Raw genomic sequence first — 18,746 nt, 5'->3', positions numbered from 1 at the left:
AGGGCCTCCTCCCTCCAACCTTGAGGTGGCCTACCCTGAGCACAGGGCAGCCCTTCCCTGCCAGCCTGTAGCAGACGTTCATCTTCTTAGAGCAGGGATCCCGAAAGCCCCAGGACAGACTTTCATGTTCACCTTGTCCACTTCTGCACAGGTAAGACCCGGGCAATGCAGAGACCGTGTGCATGTGCACGTGGCAGCGGGGCCCCCGCGGGTGCTGCGCTCCCACCCCGGGCAGGGATGGGATTCAGAGGGCCTGGGTCAGAGGGGGCTAAGCTGGGCTGCTGGCTTTGGAGCCAGGGCTCTGGCAGGAGATCATGAGGGGACATGGAGGGAAAGCTGGGGTCTGTGGCCCCGGACTTTGAGCATGAGATGACTGTGGCTGCTTCCTCCTCCCTTGGAGAAGGCAGGTCATCACCACTGGCCCTACCCCTGTCCTAAGACCCTCTTCCAGCCCTCCACCGTGGGTGAGTCTCTGCTCCCGCAGGGCAGACATTCCTTGATATTGGCCTTCTCAACTCCAGTCCCCGTCTTTCTGGGCAGCCCCCTGCATGGGAGAAAAGGCAGGCCTCTCTCAGGAGAAAGCGCCCCTACTGGCCAGGCCCTGAGAGGGAAGACAAGACCTCAAGACCAGGCATGGAGCCCACCAGGACCAACAAGACAACCCACGACTGCATCGTGAAGGGAGACATCGACATCAACAAGGACCTGGATGTCAACAACGTCCTGTCCGGGGGCATGACCATGTGCCAGGGCACTGCAGGCGGATGCAGATCCGGCCCTGGCGCCCAGCACCGTAAGGTCAAGTGTGAGTGGTCGCTGGCGGAGCAGGGAATCACCAAATGCCAGTTTCCTTCCTCGCCGCAGCCAAGTAACGAGACGCCTGCGTGGGGCTGTCCAGTCTCCCAGCCGCCTCTGCAGCGCCTCCCCTACAGTCCCAGACCCTTGACCTCGGGCGGTAGAGAAACGACCTCTGCTGCACTTGGAGAGGGAAAAGCAGAAAAAACGAGAATAAACCTGCTGTGTTTGAACTGACCACTTTCAAAGCCTGGCGGCAGAAACGTCTGGTGGCCAGGTTTCGCACACTGGGGAAACGCAGTCCCTTTCAGACCACCTCAGGCTCTGACCGAAACTGAGGCCCTCTCGTGCGGCAACTGTGCCTCTGGTTCCATCCGCCCACCGAAGGGGTGGCGCTCCAGCCAGTGCCGCTTGAGTGACAAAGTCTGAGCTGCAGGTGGAGGGAGGGGTGGGAACAGCCACCTCAGAGGACCAAAGAGGGAGCCCGCCACTGCGGCAAGGGGATGGTCATTCCAAGGAATTCCTGCCTGGGATTAAGACAGCCTTCAAGGAACAAAGAGCTCCGGGGTGGGGAGGGGACAGAATTCCCTCACACGAGAAGTCTGTTGAATGATTCTGATTCGCCAGCATTTGAAATGCTGTCTCCTTTCCCAAGGACTGGGAGGCCTTTCTTCACGCCTCCAAGGTAAGGCAGCTGCAGAAACCATGCCCTGGCTGTGTCCCCACCCACGGGGCTGAGGCCACAACATGCTGGCACCCACGAGAGAGACAGCTGTTAACCCTGCTCCTCTCTCCCCGGATCACTGCCCCACCAGAGCTCGAAGGCTCAGTAGGGCTTGGGTCTCCATCCCGGCCGCCCTCTCCGCCTTCCGGCAGATGTGGCCACCAAGCAGAGGCGCAAGGAGGCTGGCCCCTCCAGTGTCCACAGGAAGCGCTCTGAGCCCTGGCTCCGGGCCCACTTCCTCCCTCTGCTCCTGGCTCCCCGGGCCAGGCACGGGCCTCGGAGAGAAGTGCACAGCTCCATCTGTCACACTCGAGGGGCCAGAGCCTCCCCCAGCTCATAACTTTCCTGCCCTGTCAGGCCTGACATGAGTTACCCTTCCTTTGAGCCTTCGTCTTTCGTGAGTGGAGGGAAGAGGGGGCTGGAGTCCTTTTAAGAGACACAGAATATCCTGAGGAAACCAATAAAGTAAAAGGGAGGAAAGAAACACCAACACTCTCGTCTGTGCGACTCCCTCACAAGTGTTCTGGAATTTACCTTTACCCACATATGTCCAATGTCACAACGCCTGGCCTGGGACTCTCTCCAGCAGCAGAGCAGGTGCCCCTCAGGAGAAGGCTTTTGACCTCTACCCAGGGCTTTTGGGAAGTGGCACAAACACATGCATTCGGTCTCAGTTCCCACGTCTGGCTCCTCGCCCCAGACACCCTGAGGTTTTCTCAGCCCAAAGCTTCCTTCACAGAAAGAGGCGTGGGGCGTCACAGCTACGTGCCCCCCAGGGTTTAGGCCCAACGCTGGGATGGTCTGAGCCCACGCTGCCGATGGCACCCCAGCAGCAGGAAGCCGTCCCAGCAGCTGAACAAAGTGTCTTTTATTTGTGACAACAAATACAACCAATGCAAAAAGAGATCACTTTTTCCCTTTGATTCCAGTGATAACAAGTTGCTAAAGAAAAAAAAAAAATATATATATATATATATATCTCAAGGAGTTTATCTTCAAAGTTTCCTCTAAAAAAAAACCAAAAAAAAAACACACCAGGAAGGGTTAAAAAGAACCATACACATGTCATACACATCTGACATCAATGAAAATAACCTGAAATAGGGTGGATACAACTAAAAAACAAATCTCAAAATTAATATTTTAACATGCCCCAAACAAACCAAAAATCCTGGTACAAAAGGCCTGCTATGTTTCTTAAAACCAAGACCTTGGGGAAATGGAGAGACTGATGGCTGAGAACTGAGTGGGTTCAACACCAACAACAGGGTGACCTGCGGGTCTCAGGCAGCGCCTCCCCACCCAGCCAGCCCTTGGGAAGTGGCACAGGCGGCTGGACAAGCAGGGCCTAACACCAAGTGCCCATCTACCAATGGGGCTCGGTGCCAGGTGTCCAATGAGGGGAGACACGCACACTTAACTCCCTTTATGTGGGATTTACGCTGGGGTCCCTTTTGGTCCCCTTGAGTGGGAGGTATCAGAAACCCATGATCTAAGACAATAAATATTTCATTCTCTGTCCTTTGAGAGACAGCAGGGATCAGAGGAAAAGCTCTTCCTAAATGTGATTCTGTCATTCCATGATTCTTGGAAGGAGCCCTCCAATGCCCTTCCAGCAATGAAAACTCTCCCCCTTGGGTAAAATCTCCTGGGAGTCAGCAGGGTAGGGGTAAAGGTGGGCTTATTCCAGTGTAAAGCTGCAAGGCCCTCTCTAAGGGAGTGCCACGTCCACTGCTGGCAGATCGAGAGGCCAGAACAGCTCCGGGGAGATGGGGGAGATGGCCGGCACAGGCAGCCTGAGTCAGGGCAGAGGGTGGGGCGTGAGCAGACCGAGGTCGGAAGGACTGATAGACCTCCTCCGGAACAACCTTGCAAAGGCAGAACTTTTGAGACGCTCCCTAAGGCAGAGCTCAAGGTTGTCCAAGGGGAGGCGGTAGGTGCTTCTTCCTGGCTAAGGATTTGGTCATTTTCTTCCCTGGAAGGGGATAACCGTCTGGGGATGAGGGCAAGTCTGAGCTCTGACCCTGCGCCCTCTCTATCCCAGGAGGGGAGAGGAAGCTTCTCCCGCGCCCCGCCTGCCGCAGGTGACACCAGAGAGAAGAGCAGCGTCTGGCCAGGCTGGGGAGTGCAGGAAGGGGCTGCTGCTGGCTGGGGGCTCTCCAAAGGGGGCAGTGGCGGTGGGGGGTACCCACCTTCAGAGAGCTAACAGCACCAAGATATGAGAGGACACGGCACTAAATATGGCAGGAGCAAGGGGCCTTCTGGGGGAAGACAAGGGGCTCCCTGATGTTATTCCCCCTTGAGAGTAAGAACAGGGGTATCGAGTGGGGGGAGAGGCAGGGGCAGAAACAGTGGTGAGAGGTGACGGAGAAGAGCAGGCAGGGCTCCAGCTCTTTTCTGTGAGTAAAAATCTCGAGTCACTGCCATGAGATCAAGAGGTTAAGCTCAGGGTGCGGCCAGGTCCCAAAGCCCGGAGAAGCCACAGCCCCCACGGCAGGCCCCACTCACACCTGCTCCTGTCCTCTCGGCCCCGTGCTGACAGCAATGGGGAGGGGGGGCAGCCTTTCTCCCAGAGTTGGCTGGTCCCCTGGGACGACTCCACTCTAACTGGATCCGCGAAGGCACAGCCAGAAAGAGCTCCCTCGATTCCCTGTGTCATGGCACAAGAGACCTTCCTGAAGTCTCCACTGGAGCATCCCATCCACGAAACAGGAGTCTCTCTGAACACTCTCTCTACGCCCAGATCTTACACTGAGCCCATTCCTCTTTGGGAACCAGCCAGACCCTGACCCAGGGCTCCAGGACTTTCATCAAGGTGGGAATAAACACTCCATTTGTCCAGCAGTGTGTGTGGCGGGGAGGGGGGTTTGTCAGGAATCCAGCTGTAGGGAAGTCGGAGAACCCACGCTCAGGGCCGAGAGCCGAGCGAGAAGGCAGCCACCGTGAGAGGATGCACCTCGTGCCCCGGCCTCCGCCGGCTCTTCCGGCAGCATCCTCTCCTCTCTGCTCCCTCCGGCACCCTGCTCTTCTAGGAGAGAGCAGGAGGGACGGCACGGACCACTCCTCCCCAGGGTTGGGGCTGAGGAGGCCACAGCTCTGAGGGCACCTGGCAAGCGGCTTGAAACCGGGGAGAGAACAGGCCTTGGAGAGAGCTTGGGGGTTCAGTGGCAGCAGCCACCACAGTGCCCGCCCGAATGGGAGTGCTGGCTGTCCCCAAACTTGGTCCTCCGGCTCAGGATCTCATAGGAGCAGTCCTCCCCACAGCAACCGGACATGCTTGGGGAAGAGTCGTCGATTTCAAATCTGCAGGCGGGCAGGAGGAAAGGGTTGGCTACGGGCAGCTGACTGCCTTCCTCCCCAGGAGTCAGGGCTCAGGAGCAGGGCAGGGGACCAAGCCACAGGCGCTCCCACACCATCTCCCCAGTTGCCAGCCCCAAGGACCTCAGAACTGAGAGCTCAACGTCAGGACAAACGGGGCCAGGATGGGGGAAAAGACACTGGGGCAGGCAGCTGCTACCACCCAGAGCGTCCCACGCCGGGGCCCAGCTCCTTACTGCAGCGCTTCTCTGAAGAACTGGTAGGCACCATGATTGTGCTTAAATACCGTTAACATAACTTTCTTCATCTGTGTGCTGAGAAGAAAGCAGAGAGAACCTTCCAGAAAGAGAAACAGGTGCTAAATCCCACTTGCTCTCTCGTGTCTGCCTGCTGTCTCCCATTTGCTCCTAAGAAGTATTCCTGAGGCCCGACTCTAGCCTGCCTTGGGCACCCACAGCACTGGGTGCCGCCCCCTGTGACAGGGCTAATCAGGCCCCCACCTGACTGGCTTCTCCAGGTCCTCTCTGCACCCCATTACTCAGGCGCGGAACAGGCACTCAGAGGTGCTTGCCTCCTTGAGCCCAGTGTACAAAATCTGGAGTCATGGCTGGGCAGGGAGAAGCTTACTGAGAGGGTTCTAGGCACCTTTCTTTCACAACAGTCCCGTGAGCCCTGTCCCCCACGGGGGATGCCTCAGAGGCAGCTCCCTCCAACTGAGCGGTGCACGGAGGGCCCTCACCTGTTGGCCACGAGCTGCAGGATCTGTATGAGGAACTTCCCCAGGCCTTTCCGCCGCACCTTGCTCTCCAGCTGCACTTCGTAGCTGGGGGAGGAAAGCAGAGTGAGCGTGGGGCGGCTGCGAGGCCTGCCACAGACCCAGACGGGCGTGCTGGATTTTGCCACTGGCTGGGGTGCCTCCTCCCCCCGCGCCCACCCCCAGGCCAGGGCCCCTACCAGTACAGGACTTCATCCCCGCACTCCACGTCAAACCGGAAGTGAGAAAAGGCTACGGGAACCGAACTGTTTTCCCAAGCGATGAGGTACCAGGCTCGGTCATCCGTCATTTCCTCGCGTTTCTCTCTGTCCTTCCAGCCCCACTCGCTCTGCTCATACCTGGGAGACGGGGGTGGGGGTGGGGGTGGGGGTGGGGGGCAGTCAGGACAGGGGCTCTGGAGAGGGCCAGTCTCCCTGCCCGAGAGGGCGTGCTTACATGGTCTGCATATTGGTCTTGGTCAGGTCGAAGGCCCAATCCACGGTGGCCGGCTCCAGGCCAGACACTCGCTTACATTCAATGGAGACATTTAGCCTGAGAAGAGGAAAAGGAGGCGTCTGGAGCCGGCTACAGGCCTGGCACCACCGGCTGCCCTGACAGCCTGACAACGAGGCCCGCCTGGTCTCAGTTAATCTACAGAGAAAAGCCGAGCCCGGACGTGACTACAGAAGGTGCCTGTGAAGGAACGAGGCCGTTCAAGCCGAGATTAACAACTGTCATCACCAGCCCACCGCCCTGACCACAAGCCCATTTCCTGCCTTCCCTGCACAGCCCTTATCAGAGGCAGCACTTTGTAAACTTCGGTCCCTCTCTGCTAGCTCTTTGCTCTCTCCACCCTCTCTTCTGTAGTTTGTTATAAACCCCGGAGTCCTCTCTGTTCCCTCGGTTCCTGCCCTTAGGCATTTTTCCTGTTGCTTTCATTTGGAATCAAGTCTTCACTGGGCTCCCAGGGGAACTCTTCCTTCTTATCTACCAACCTTGCCTGCAAAAGCAGCTGGAGGACCTCAGGCCCTTCAGGAAGACTATGGCCCACATCCCCCCGAGGAGTCCTGCCCGCTGCTTCCTCTGAGGACACAGTGGGTGCTCTCAGCTGATCAAACAGGGTAGATCGGGATTCACCCCGATGCTCTGTTTTCCTAAACTAACGAATGATGTAGGTGTTAAGGTATCGACCTTTTTTTTTTTTTTTTGGCCGCGTCGCGTGGCTTGCGGGATCCTAGCTCCCCGACCAGGGACCGAACCTGGGCCGCGGCAGTGAAAGCGCCAAGTCTCAACCACCGGACGGCCAGGGAGTTCCCTCAATCTGCTATTTAGGTCTAAATGAATTAAATAAATCATGATTAAACTCCCTGGCCAAACTGTGAAATCATATTCTCCAGGTAGTGCCACATTCTGAAAGGACTGACTCGACTCCTCAGAGGACATCACCACTGGAATCCACGGTCACCTCTGCTGTCTGGTATGTCATACGAGCTGCACGTGTGTGTGGCCTTGTGAATTCAGAACTTCCTGGCTCTGAACAGCCTTCCTTTCTTTCCAAGTACTGGCCATGTAGTGGTCAGAAATGCCCACGCACAGCACTGCAACTGTCTTAGCTATAAACTTTCTCAAGGCTGGTTTGCAAGTATAAATTCTCCACTAATCTGAGTTCCTTAAGTACATGAAAGTAGGATCACAGCCACACAATTCCAGGCACCAAGTGAGCCCAGAGTCAGCTGGCAACGCCTGCTTCAGAGCTGGTCCATATTTCTGGAAGTCAGTGCGAATGTGGGATAGGGAACACTGAGAGAGATCACAGCAAGGAATCTCTAAACTGTGTCAAAGGACTTCCCAGAGGATGAATGATGACAAAGCTTCTAGAGGAAGCATAATGCATCTGATCTCAGACAGAAAGAATAAATTAATATGATACTATGAAATTCAGACACAGCTATGAAAGGCAAATGTAGTATTACCTACTATAGTCTTCCCTTCATAATCCATGCATTTACATTTGTCTTATCTTGTTCATTAAAATACTCACACCAGCTGCAACTTACAGAGCTGGATATAGTTTCTGTCCTCCTTAAACAACCTTGCAAGTTTGCCATCATCGCTCCATTTAACAGATGAAAAACGAGGCTTGAAGAATATGTTCACTTAACCAAATATAGTTAATAAGAGGCACTGTTATGATTCAGACCCATAGCAACGATTCTGTAAAATCATAGCCCCTGTTTTCCCCTCAGCCAACAGCATCTCGGGTAAGACCGATAATGCCACCTATTTTACAAACCAAAGGAACAGAAAGTGGAAGGGGGCTTTAGTCTAGATTCTGCAGTGAACTGGATTAGTAAAAAAAAACAGTAGTAATAACAACTAACACTGACCTAGCCTTTCGTATGCTCCAGGCAGTAACACTTTACAACTAATCCTCCTGACAACTCCATGAGGAAGGTACCCATTTCTGATTCGAAAACTGAGACACAGAGAAGTTAAGTAATTTGTCCAGGGTCACAAAGCCAGCAAGTGGCTTTTAACAATTATACTACAGACCCAGGGAAAGAACGCTGGACTGGGAATTAAAAGCTCCCCCCTGCGGCCAGGGAGAAGCTCCATAAGCTCAAACACCTCATTCAGCTTCTCGCAGTTTCCCTCTGCATAAAATGAGGGAGTCGGCCTAGATGATTTTTCAAGTTTGTTTCAGCTCTATGGTGCTTTGTCGGAGAGAATAACAAGTTCCACAGAGACATCAGTCTGAGATTAGGCAATCTTTGCTCATTTGCAGATTCCTTTGTCTCCCTAACTGGGGGATTTTATAACAACAGGGTACTAGCCATCTTTTCTGCTTTTTCATTAACGAAGAATGAAACAAGTTGGGTCTGAGGAAGCCTACTCTGGAAAGGTGAATTCCTGAAGAGACTCAAGGAGACAAGTTAGGAATGCTGAACACTCACCCATTGCGATCATATTTCTTGAACACTGGGAAAGCCTCTAATGGGTCTCCAAGCTGTGGAGGGAAAGAAAAGAGGAGTAGCACAAACACTCGCCTAGCAGAGTCACAGGCTCCACCCTGAAGTACCACGCTGTGTGGACCCGAGTGGAGGCTCAGCTCCCAGGGCCAGGAGCCGCCCTTATATACGGACCCTCCATCTGCCTTAGCTCTGAAATCACACGTAGGAGGGAGGCTCTGGGAAGGAGGCCCAACAGGGTTTTAGCTTCATTTGACAGGTAAGAAGAGACTTTACTGCCTAATTCTAATACCGGCCTCTGGGCATAAAACCTACTCAGCACCCACCTGACCCAAGAGAGAAGACAGGTCCCTTGCTCCACTCACATATTTTTTTAAAAAAATGATATATTTTCTTCTGATTTTAGTTTTGGCTACATGCTATAAATTTTTCTTTTTTAATTTATTATTTTTGGCTGCATTGGGTCTTTGTTGCTGCACGCAGGCTTTCTCTAGCTGTGGCGAGCCGGGGCCACTCTTCGTTGCGGTGTGTGGGCTTCTCATTGTGGTGGCTTCTCTTGTTGCAGAGCACGGGCTCTAGGGTGCACGGGCCTCAGTAGTTGCGGCTCGCGGGCTCTAGAGCGCAGGCTCAGTAGTTGTGGCGCATGGGCTTAGTTGCTCCGTGGCATGTGGGATCTTCCCGGACCAGGGCTCGAACCGTGCCCCCCTGCACTGGCAGACGGATTCTTAACCACTGTGCCACTAGGGAAGCCCCACTCACATGCTTTCGAGAGGCCCCCAACTAACCTCCCATGGTCAAAACCCAAAATGAAAAACCATGTCCCTGCGCCACACCCTTGTAACTGTGAATGTTTACCGAGTGGACTAAAAGAATAACAAAAACTGGGACATGAACCGCGGCAGGAAGGGTGACCAGAATCTCTCTGTTTCCACTGGAAAGCTGAGCCACTCCCAGTCAGGTCCACCAGAATCTCAGCTACTTCTCCCCCGACTGCGGCCCCTCGAAACCAGGCTGCTGCATCCCTGGCACAACCTGTAGTACCCCATGGGCAGGCAATAAATGTTTGAAGGAAAGAATGAGAAAACTATACCACATTTTACCAGGGAGGTTTCCTCCCCAAAATGCAAAACCCTAGGAAAAATTTCTGCAGACCCTCTTCTAGTGTTAAGGAAGGAGACCCACAGAGAGAAGACGCCACTTCCACTTCAATCCACACTTCCCGCCACTTCCACTTCAATCCACACTTCCCTGCACGCCTGGGCCAATCGCTGGCCCTCCTCGCAGCTCTCTGCCAGCCAGGCTAGTTTTCCCCAGCAGCAAGGAGGCAGCAGAGGTATGGATGCGTAGTAACACAATTCTGCCACAGGGTGGCGCCAAAAGAAATCAAATTAAAAACCAAGTTGCAGTTCCAGGAGGAAGGGACTAGGAAGGAGGGGAGTCACCCTGTTGGCGGCGTCCACTTTGGCACAGACAGCATCCATGGCTGCTCGCTCCTCCAACCGCTTCTGTTTCTTCTCCTTTGCTTTGCTCGACTTCCTCTGCAAGAGGGAAAAGCAAAGTGGGCTGGAAGGCTGTGACCAACCAAAGACTTGACTTTGACTTTCCCTTTGGAGACCCTAAGGGTCAGTCCCCAATCCACAGCAGAAACTCCGGATCCTGGCTGCCGGATCCTGCTTGGTAGGGTAGGAAAGACCCAAGCGCGTCCCAGTCATGAGACCTTGGGAGCGTCACTAGACTTCTCAGCTTCTCTATCAGTAAGAGTACTGACCCTTGGGACCACTGGGTCACTGTGAGGACCCAGTGAGAGCATGTGACAACACCTGAAGCAGAGCCTGGGCCCCCAGCAGCTGCCTAATATTCACTCATTCATTCCCTCCTAAGGTAGGAAAAAGTAAGTTTAGAGACATTCGGGGCAGGTTTCAGGGAGGTGATGGCATCTGAGGTAGTGGCTGACAGCTGTTTCTAAGTATAAATTCATTCAGTAAGCCTTTTCAGTGTCTTCTGGCTTCAGAAAACAAAGATCTGGTCTGGGGGCAGCCTCTTTGGGAGTTGAGTCTCCTTTCTAAGCTAGGGCTGGGCACTCTGGCTTAAGGCGATGGAGTTGTTCCCAGAAACGGCTGCTCAGCCAAGGCCAATGAGTGGCAGACACACCGAGCACCTAGTAGCGACAGGGCAGAGTGAAGGGCCCCAAGGGGTTCACCTGGGGACAGAGGCCATACTGACACGTGGTCAGCAAAGCCAAGTTGCAGGACACATAGGCAGCAGAGGAGGAGCAAAGGGAGGCTGTCCTTACACAGAGAAGCAAACTGCAAACCGCCCATAAACTCCAAACGGAGCAGACCCTGTTTGGGGGCTCACGTGAGGTTTTCTCAAATCTAAATGGACCCTCTTACCCTCTTGTAAAAACTGGTAACACAGGGAAAAGAGCCCAAGCTCTGGGGTCCAGCAGACCTTGTCCAAAGCCTCCTTTTGCCCTTTACTCCCTTCTGGTCTTAGGACAAGACACAACCATTCTTTGAGCCTCCTTCCCTCATTTGATGAGCAGGGCCCTTAATACCTCCTTTGAAGTATTAAGCCCATGAGGGTTACTATGGCCTGTGCTCGATAAATGACACTTTTCATTCTCACTCCCAAGGAGGAGCAGAGCAACACAGGCATCCGGAGGTGCCTGCCCACCCAGCCCAAGTCCTGAAGGTACCCCAAAAGCACTGGGGAGGTGGCTCTGCTTTTTACCAACCGCACTGCCTCTTCTGCCCCCACCCCTCACTTCCGGACCTCACCAGAGAGAGGTTTTGCCACCTCCGATCCCACAGTAGCCCTGACACTGATTGGCCCAGGAAACGGTGAGTTGAATACCCAGCTGCTGGATAAATTCTACCCTCGGTTCCTCAAGGAATGACACTGCTTAACTCCTATTTCAGGCACCCAGAAGGCAAGAGCTCAGACACTAGGAGCTCACAGGGATGTTTGGCTCTCCTAGGCATAGACTCGCCCAGCACCAGCTGTTTGCTATCTGCAGGCTGAGCCCTGTGCAGAAAGCCGAGCGCTAGCGCCCATTTCTTACCTCCCTAGAGGGACAAACAGCAGAGAACAGACTGTCTTCACAACACTGGGATCTCGGGGCAGAACTAGCCCCTCTCTACCACAAAGAGGTTTTAGATCATCCACCTTTTTTCCTCTGGGAATCTGGGTTTCAAGACAACACTGAGAGATACACTCATCTTGCAAAACACTTTCACCAACACTACCTGGTTCAATTCTCCGGGCAGAAACCATCACCTCCCTTTACACAAGAAACTGAGGCTCAAAGGGCTGGCGCGACTTGTTCGAAGTTCCCCAGAGAGTAAGCGGCAGAGGGGAGACTCAACCCCAGGGCTGGGTGCAGATTCAGTGTTTGTCCCACCAGCCACTCTGCCTCCCTTGGGGAGAGCCTACACCAGCGTCCAAGGCCTCCTCAGCTCCGCCAAGGTAAGGTCAAGACAAGACCTCAGGAGCCTCAAGGCAGCCACTTGGTGATTCACTTCTCATTACCCTTCTGGCTTGGTAACAGCTGACGTGACATGCCCGCACAGTGCCACCCCAGACCCTACATCCACACTGAGGTAGGGGTAAGGGACATGGAAACTTGAGACGGAAGGTCGCCAGGGCTGTGCACGGGGGCAGAAAGAATATGAGCTTTGGCACCAAACAGGCCAGGCCACTGTTCCTCCTGCCACCCCCCGTGTGTGAAAGGAGCTCCACCTCCAGGAAAATGGGAACACAACTGCTGGCCTCACAGAACAGCCAAGGACAGGTCAGAAGCCAGCACACAATCCCAGTCGGTGCCAGCTGCCTGCCTCCACCCTGCACGTTAGCTCTATGGCACAGAGCTGAGGGATCAGAGGTGCCGGAAGGAAAGAGTAACTCCCAGGACCCCGGAAGCACTGAAGTGTAGGTTCCCTCCATAGCGTCTCATTTCTAAGCACCAGAAGCAATTCCTAAGCACAGGCGGCAGGAGGGCCCAGCTCGGGCCTCCAGGACGTTCACGGGCTCATTCACGTAGGGGAACAGGTGAGCCAGGCAACTAGCAGTGACTCTTGGGGCCGCCATGGCCAGAGGCCGCGGATAATGAAAGAGCCCCTCAAGCGCTTCGCTGCCCGCACACAGGGTATGAGGCAGGCTGCGGCAGGCGGGGCCCTCCCTCAAACGCAGCTAGGAAAAGTAGTCTCCTACTGTTCCAATTAGCTTTGTCCTGCCTCGTGCAGGTAAGACTACCCTGCAGGGACACAGGAAAATTCTCCTCATTAAAATGGGAAATAAGCACAGTGAACAGTAAAGCTCATTGTGGTTAAGTGTCTTTCCCAAGGGAGCTTTATATAATAAAGAGTGTGGGATTCTGAGTCAAGAAACCCACATTTGATTCTCAGCTCTTCCACTTAATAGCTGTGCGACTCTGAGCAAGTTATTTACTCTCTCTCCAACAAGTTACTCAGTTTCTCTGAACCTCAATTTCCACATCCATAAAAGAGGGCTAACAATGCCTATACCTCACAGGACTGTTGTTAAGGACAAAATGATACAATGTACTAGATATAAAAATTCCTTACTGTAAGGACTTCTGTGTACAAGGACCTGCTAATGATAAACACTCAGCTAGTGCTTTAATAAAGATGATTTATTTTAATCTTTGCAATAACTCAGCGAGGAATGACTGCCTACTTCTTTGATGAGGAAACAGGCCCAGAGAGATTAGATAACTTTCAGGGTCACAGAGCCTGTGAACAGGATTCTCAAAGAGGTCTTCTGGCCACCCTCTCCCTCCACTCCCACCAGACTGTACACTCCACAAGGTAGAGGAAGGTCACATCTGCTTTATTTGCCGACGTATACCCAGTGCTCAGCAAACAGCAGGTACGCAATTCATACCTGTTGAATGAGTCCTCCAAGATTCAAATCCAGGTCTGAACCCCAAAGTCCCTGCTCCTTCCACTACATCAGTTAAATGTGTATGACACTTATTATTACAAAGTGTGGTATAAATGTTGTTTTCACATGCAGCTGTCTAACTCCTCCCCTTGCTATTCCTATCAAGGTAGTATCTCTCTCTTTTTTTTTTTTTTTTTTGGCCGCACCTCATGGCTTGTGGAATCTTAGTTCCCTGACCGGGGATTGAACCCGCACCATTGGCAGTGAGAGCGTGGAGTCCTAACCACTGGACCACCAGGGAATTCCCTCAAAGGAGTACCTCTTTGACTGCTAGTCATAATAGTAGTTCCATGACTGCTAGGGGTCACACATAGAAATTAAAAAACAAAAAACGCCCAGATGGGGGCAGGAGGCACCTTCCAGAAAAAGGATTTGGCAACCCTTAGGTTTTCAGTATCAATGCCTCCATCCCACAAAGAATCCAGAATCCAGGAAAAAACCCCTCAGTTTTTGGCAAAGGGAGACAGAGCTCTAAATTCTAATTCCTAAAACACGTGTGGCAGCAAGGGTGAAAGAACTGTGGACAGTGCTCCAGCTGATGCCACTCTCTCAGCCTGTGGTCAGGCTGTCAAAATGGAGCAGGGCCCTCTTCTGGAGGGTAATCATTAGGAACCATGACGCTCCTGACACTGAGGTGGGGAGTCCACAGCCCCCACCCATCAGGAATGAGTATGATGAGAGGGCTCCAGCTCTGCTTCAGGGAGGAAAATTCAATTTCACTTTTGCAGAGACTAGGTAGGGGCTGTTCTGAGAAACACATCTGTGAAGTATGAGTAATAAGATCAGGGCCCTTAAGGAAGCAGCAAGGATCGCAGGATCTCTGAGGCCTGCTATTTCAACTCAACCAATGAGGAAGTGTTGAACGAGAATGGCATGTTATGCTTCTTGTTTTCTGCTCAGCCTGGAGTGGCTGATGCCGGGTAGACGTTTACCAAGTAATACCAGGGACTCAATATTTTATTTAGTTTCAACAAGACCTGGGGTCTGGGACCTTTCACTAAAATCTAGGTTAAATATGCCTAAGGTTTCCAGACTTGATTTTCTATACATGAAGTACACAGTATCCAAAAGTCCTTGTTGAAACATGATGAATGTGTTTGACATGGATTTTACATAAAGTGCTTCGACATGGACAAGACAACTATTTTTGTCTAACAAGTTGATTTATTCAGTCAATAACTATTTGAGTGGAGAGGAAACAAATCCAGATTAATAATAGTAGGGACAAACCCAATGAGTTAAAAATAGCGCAAATCTATTTTAGATGACTAAAGGCTGAGAATACAGGCAAAAATAACAGCCACTATTTAAGAAGCACCTATGTAGCTATTTACATCCACTACCTGATTTTATCCTCACATCTGTCCTAAAGGGGAGGTATCATCATTCTCATTACATCGAAGAGGAAATTAAAATCCACAAAGGCCAGGTCACTGGCACAATATCATGCCGCTAGCCGGGGAAGGTGGGGCTGGAACTGAGGTCTCTCTGGCTCCAAAGTCAGGACTCCCTAAAGGTGGTGGAAATTTCATGTAAAAACTAAGATACATGGTACCAGGGAGGGCCAGTTACATTTTTAGGAGAGTGACTTGTGCTACTCTAATTGGGACTTAGGAAGGTGATCTCACAGAAACATGAGAATAACTTCTGCTCAACCCTCTATCAGCACATGCCAGGAAGGGCATAAAACGCACCTCCAGGCTGCCTTGTGCAAAACAGGTGGTCACTATCCATCCCCGGCTGGGGCCATCACCAGTACTCCTCCATCGTCTCCCTGCTCACCTTCTGCACAGCTTCTCCACCCAAAGCCACCTGAAGTAGGAAGACTACTTAACAACCCAAGTAATAAGACCCACTTCGGTGCATCTGGGAGGCCTTGAAGGCAGGCCTCTGTCGAAAAGGAAGAGAATGTTTTTGGAGCAGGAGGAACCTGGTGGAAAGATTTCGAAAGAGACTGGGGAAACCAGCTTCGCTGAGAAGCCGAGTAGCGGGAAGCGGGCGGCCGGGGATTCGAGAGCCCTGAGTCGGGGTTTGGCGCCCAGTCACTGCCCGTGTGACCTTGGCTGGGTGCCTTCTTTTCTCTGGGCCTCGGTTCCCTCTAACCCAGTGTAGGCCTAGGATATGGGAAGCCGCGAAGCCGGTGACAGCGGGGTGATGGGTGACCCCTGGGGGCGGGGGGGATACCCAGGGACCGCGCGGGGGTAGAGGGGAGGCCAAGAAGATAACACGTCCTAGAGGAAGGCAAGGGCGGGCACGACGCGAGAGGCTGGGGGCACCGGAGGGGGTGGGGCCCGGAGACGGGGCTCCCCAGGAGATTCCCGGGCTGGGCCGGGCGTCGGGACACTAGACTGGGGGAGTCGAGTCATGTGGGGGCTGGGGGTCACGTGAGGCCGGAGGGGTTCGGGGTCACGTGAGAGGGGGTTCAAGGAACAATGGGGGCGCAGGGGACGGGGGTAAGCGGGGAGCCCTCCCGGCCCTCGCGTCTCCTCTCCCTCCCTCACTCACCCCCATGGCGGCAACGGCGGCGGTGGCCCTCAGCTCCTCCTTCCCACACTTGCCAGCAGGGAGGCGGCAACGGCGGCAACGGCTGCGGCAGCGACACCAGAGCGGCGGCGGTCCCCGCACGGCGCATGCGCCTCGCAGGCTCCCCCCTCGAGCCCTGGCGGGCACCGCGCCGGCGCAGAGCCCGAGGAGGGGACGGCGCGGGGGGGAGGGAAGGCGCGCAGGTGGAGAGCCGGGGAGGCGGGCGGAGGGTCTCGCACCCGAAAGAGGCGGGAGGCGAGGAGCAGCGTCGCTCTAGGAATGACGTAGCCCGGGCCCGCCCCCTCCTCGGTTGGCTGTGTCTGTAGCTATGGCAACGGCCGCGCCGCCCCGAGAGAAGCGCGCCGTTGGGCAGCTGGGTGGGTGGCAGCGCCGCCTCTGCGCTCTGTTCCGCTTCTCCCCCGCCCGCCTGGGTCAGCCTGCGCAGCAGCCACCTTCCCAGACAACCAAACGCGTCACGACCTCTTAAATACCAGTCCCTCCTACAACCCTCTGGCACAGGGGAAGTCTTTGGAAAATTCCCACCTTCTAGATAGTGAACTCTTGAAATTCCTTTTCTAACCAGAGTCATTCATCCTTCTTCTAACCATTCATTCACCCTCCATTCATTCGCTCTCTCAAACACTGACTAGCACTTACACCTACGCTGTGCAGAGCCCAGGGGGCACAGAAAGGAGCAACATGCCATCCCAGTCCAAAACTTACTGTTTAGAGGTGAGACAGGCATGTAACAACTGTTTACTGGGGAGTGGAAGGTGCTGTGAAAATGAGACATTAGGCGTCCTGAACAATATTAACTTCAGTCTATCCCAGCAGACCACTGTGACCCCCACTTGACCGGCATCAGAATCACCTGGGGAGCCTGTGCACTGTGCACACCACGGGACCTACCCTAGAATCTCCAGGGGTGGAGCCAGAGTCTTCTCTTCTAGGACTTCCCAGATAGGGTCGTACTCAAGAAAATCAGAAAACCGCTGCCCAAGACAAGCTTCACAGGCTTTGTCAGGTTTTGCTCATTATCCCATCATCAGTGCTCAGCACAGGGGTGGCCCCCAAACAGCCACTCAAGCAACATTGGCAGTAACCATATGCTAGGCGCTGTTGCAGGCAGCAAAGAAAATACCAAACAGAAAAGGCACTGCCGTCATAGAACTTGTATTCTAGAAGGAAGAGGCAGATAATAAACTAAATGAATGAACCGGTAAAATACGTAACACGTTAGATGATATAGGTTCTATGGAGGCAATAAAGCAGGGAAGGCAGATGGGGAAAGTCAGGTTTATAGTTTTAAACTAAGATGTTCAGGGAAGGCAAACAAAAGGTGACATTTGAGTCAAGATCTGAAGGAGGTGAGGCTATCTGGGGGAAGGGCATTGCAGGCTGGGGGTACAGCTAGTGCAATACTCCCCAGCAGGTGCATGACTGGAATGTTTGAAGAACTACACGTAGCACAATGTGGCTGGAGCAGAGTGGGCCCGTGGGAGAAGAGTGGGAGGTGAAATCAGACAAGTAAGGAGAGAATCATTTAGGGCTTGTATGTTTTAAAAGACTTTGGGGCTTCACTGGTGGCACAGTGGTTGAGAGTCCGCCTGTCAATGCAGGGGACACGGGTTCATGCCCCGGTCCGGGAAGATCCCACGTGCCGCGGTCCGGGAAGATCCCACGTGCCGCGGAGCGGCTGGGCCCGTGAGCCACGGCCGCTGGGCCTGCGCGTCCGGAGCCTGTGCTCCGCAACGGGAGAGGCCACAACAGTGAGAGGCCCGCCTACCGCAAAAAAAAAAAAATCTGCCTGCCAATGCAGGGGACACGGGTTCAAGCCCTGGTCGGGGAAGATCCCACATGCCACAGAGCAACTAAGCCCGCGTGCCACAAATACTGAAGCCCACACGCCACAACTACTGAAGCCCGCATGCCTAGAGCCCGTGCTCCGCAACAAGAGAAGCCACCGCAATGAGAAGCCTGTGCACTGCAACGAAGAACCAACACAGCCAAAATAAATAAATAAATGTATTTTAAAAAAATACTTTGGCCGGGACTAGAGCAAGTTGCGATGCCATTAGAGAGTTTGGAAGGAGTATTAGGAATGGCTTATGTGCTCATAGGACCCCCTGGCTGCTGGGTTGAGAAAAGAGTGTAGGGGCAAGGTCAAAGGAAAGGCAGTGCAGAGGCCAGCGCTATAATCCAGGCGAGAGTGATGGTGCTTGCAGCAGCTGGATGGCAGCGGAGGTGGGAGAAAGGTTCAGGATGTGGATGCGTGTTCAAGGTAGAGCCAACAAGACGTGCCTATGGACTGGATGTGGTGTGTGAGGGAAAGAGAAGAGTCAAGATAACTTCAAGGTATCTTGTGCTACTGGAAAAATGGAGTGACTTCAACTGAGATGTGAACAACTTTGGAAGGAGCAAGGTGGGTGGGGGAGGGGAAGATCAGGACTTCAGTGTTGGCCACGTCAGGTATGAGACTTTTTTTTTTGGCCACACCGAGCAGCATGAGGGATCTCAGTTCCCCGACCGGGGATCAAACCCATGCCCCCTGCAGTGGAAGTGCGAAGTCTTAACCCCTGGACCACCAGGCAAGTCCCTTGAGATGTCTCTTTAGATATTCACATGGAGATGTGGAGTAATCAGAGTCTGGAACTCAGTGGAGAAGTTCAGGCTGGAGTTACAAATTTCAGCGCAATCA

General features: G+C 53.5%; 1 protein-coding gene across 2 annotated transcripts; it reads right to left on the bottom strand.

Moving 5' to 3' along the window:
- Positions 1-2,063: 2,063 nt before the first annotated feature.
- NAA40 (N(alpha)-acetyltransferase 40, NatD catalytic subunit) lies at positions 2,064-16,221 on the bottom strand. Of its 2 annotated transcripts, XM_029209019.1 has the most exons (9): positions 16,031-16,221; positions 15,220-15,337; positions 10,003-10,098; positions 8,546-8,598; positions 6,048-6,143; positions 5,792-5,950; positions 5,577-5,660; positions 5,074-5,151; positions 2,064-4,822 (listed from the first exon to the last, which is right to left on the bottom strand). In XM_029209019.1, the coding sequence occupies exons 3-9, from the start codon at positions 10,039-10,041 to the stop codon at positions 4,681-4,683; spliced, it is 651 nt and encodes a 216-aa protein (XP_029064852.1). In that variant the 5' UTR covers positions 10,042-10,098; positions 15,220-15,337; positions 16,031-16,221; the 3' UTR covers positions 2,064-4,680. The 2 variants fall into 2 exon arrangements, with proteins under 2 accessions (XP_029064852.1, XP_029064851.1); XM_029209018.1 differs by lacking the exon at positions 15,220-15,337 and having other exon boundaries at positions 16,031-16,179.
- Between the last annotated feature and the right edge of the window lie 2,525 nt (positions 16,222-18,746).

This window comes from Monodon monoceros, unplaced genomic scaffold (genome assembly GCF_005190385.1).
Source record: "Monodon monoceros isolate NGI ecotype Baffin Bay Population unplaced genomic scaffold, NGI_Narwhal_1 Super_Scaffold_7, whole genome shotgun sequence".
In the NCBI taxonomy this organism is placed as follows: domain Eukaryota; kingdom Metazoa; phylum Chordata; class Mammalia; order Artiodactyla; family Monodontidae; genus Monodon; species Monodon monoceros.
This window is presented reverse-complemented; position numbering and strand designations above follow the sequence as displayed.

Coding starts and splice junctions, on each gene's coding strand:
- NAA40 (XM_029209018.1), bottom strand. Junction 8,599..10,002: donor AAGTGGACGCCGCCAACAGG/GTGACTCCCCTC, acceptor TTCCCTCCACAG/CTTGGAGACCCATTAGAGGC. Junction 4,823..5,073: donor TTCTTCAGAGAAGCGCTGCA/GTAAGGAGCTGG, acceptor GCCCGCCTGCAG/ATTTGAAATCGACGACTCTT.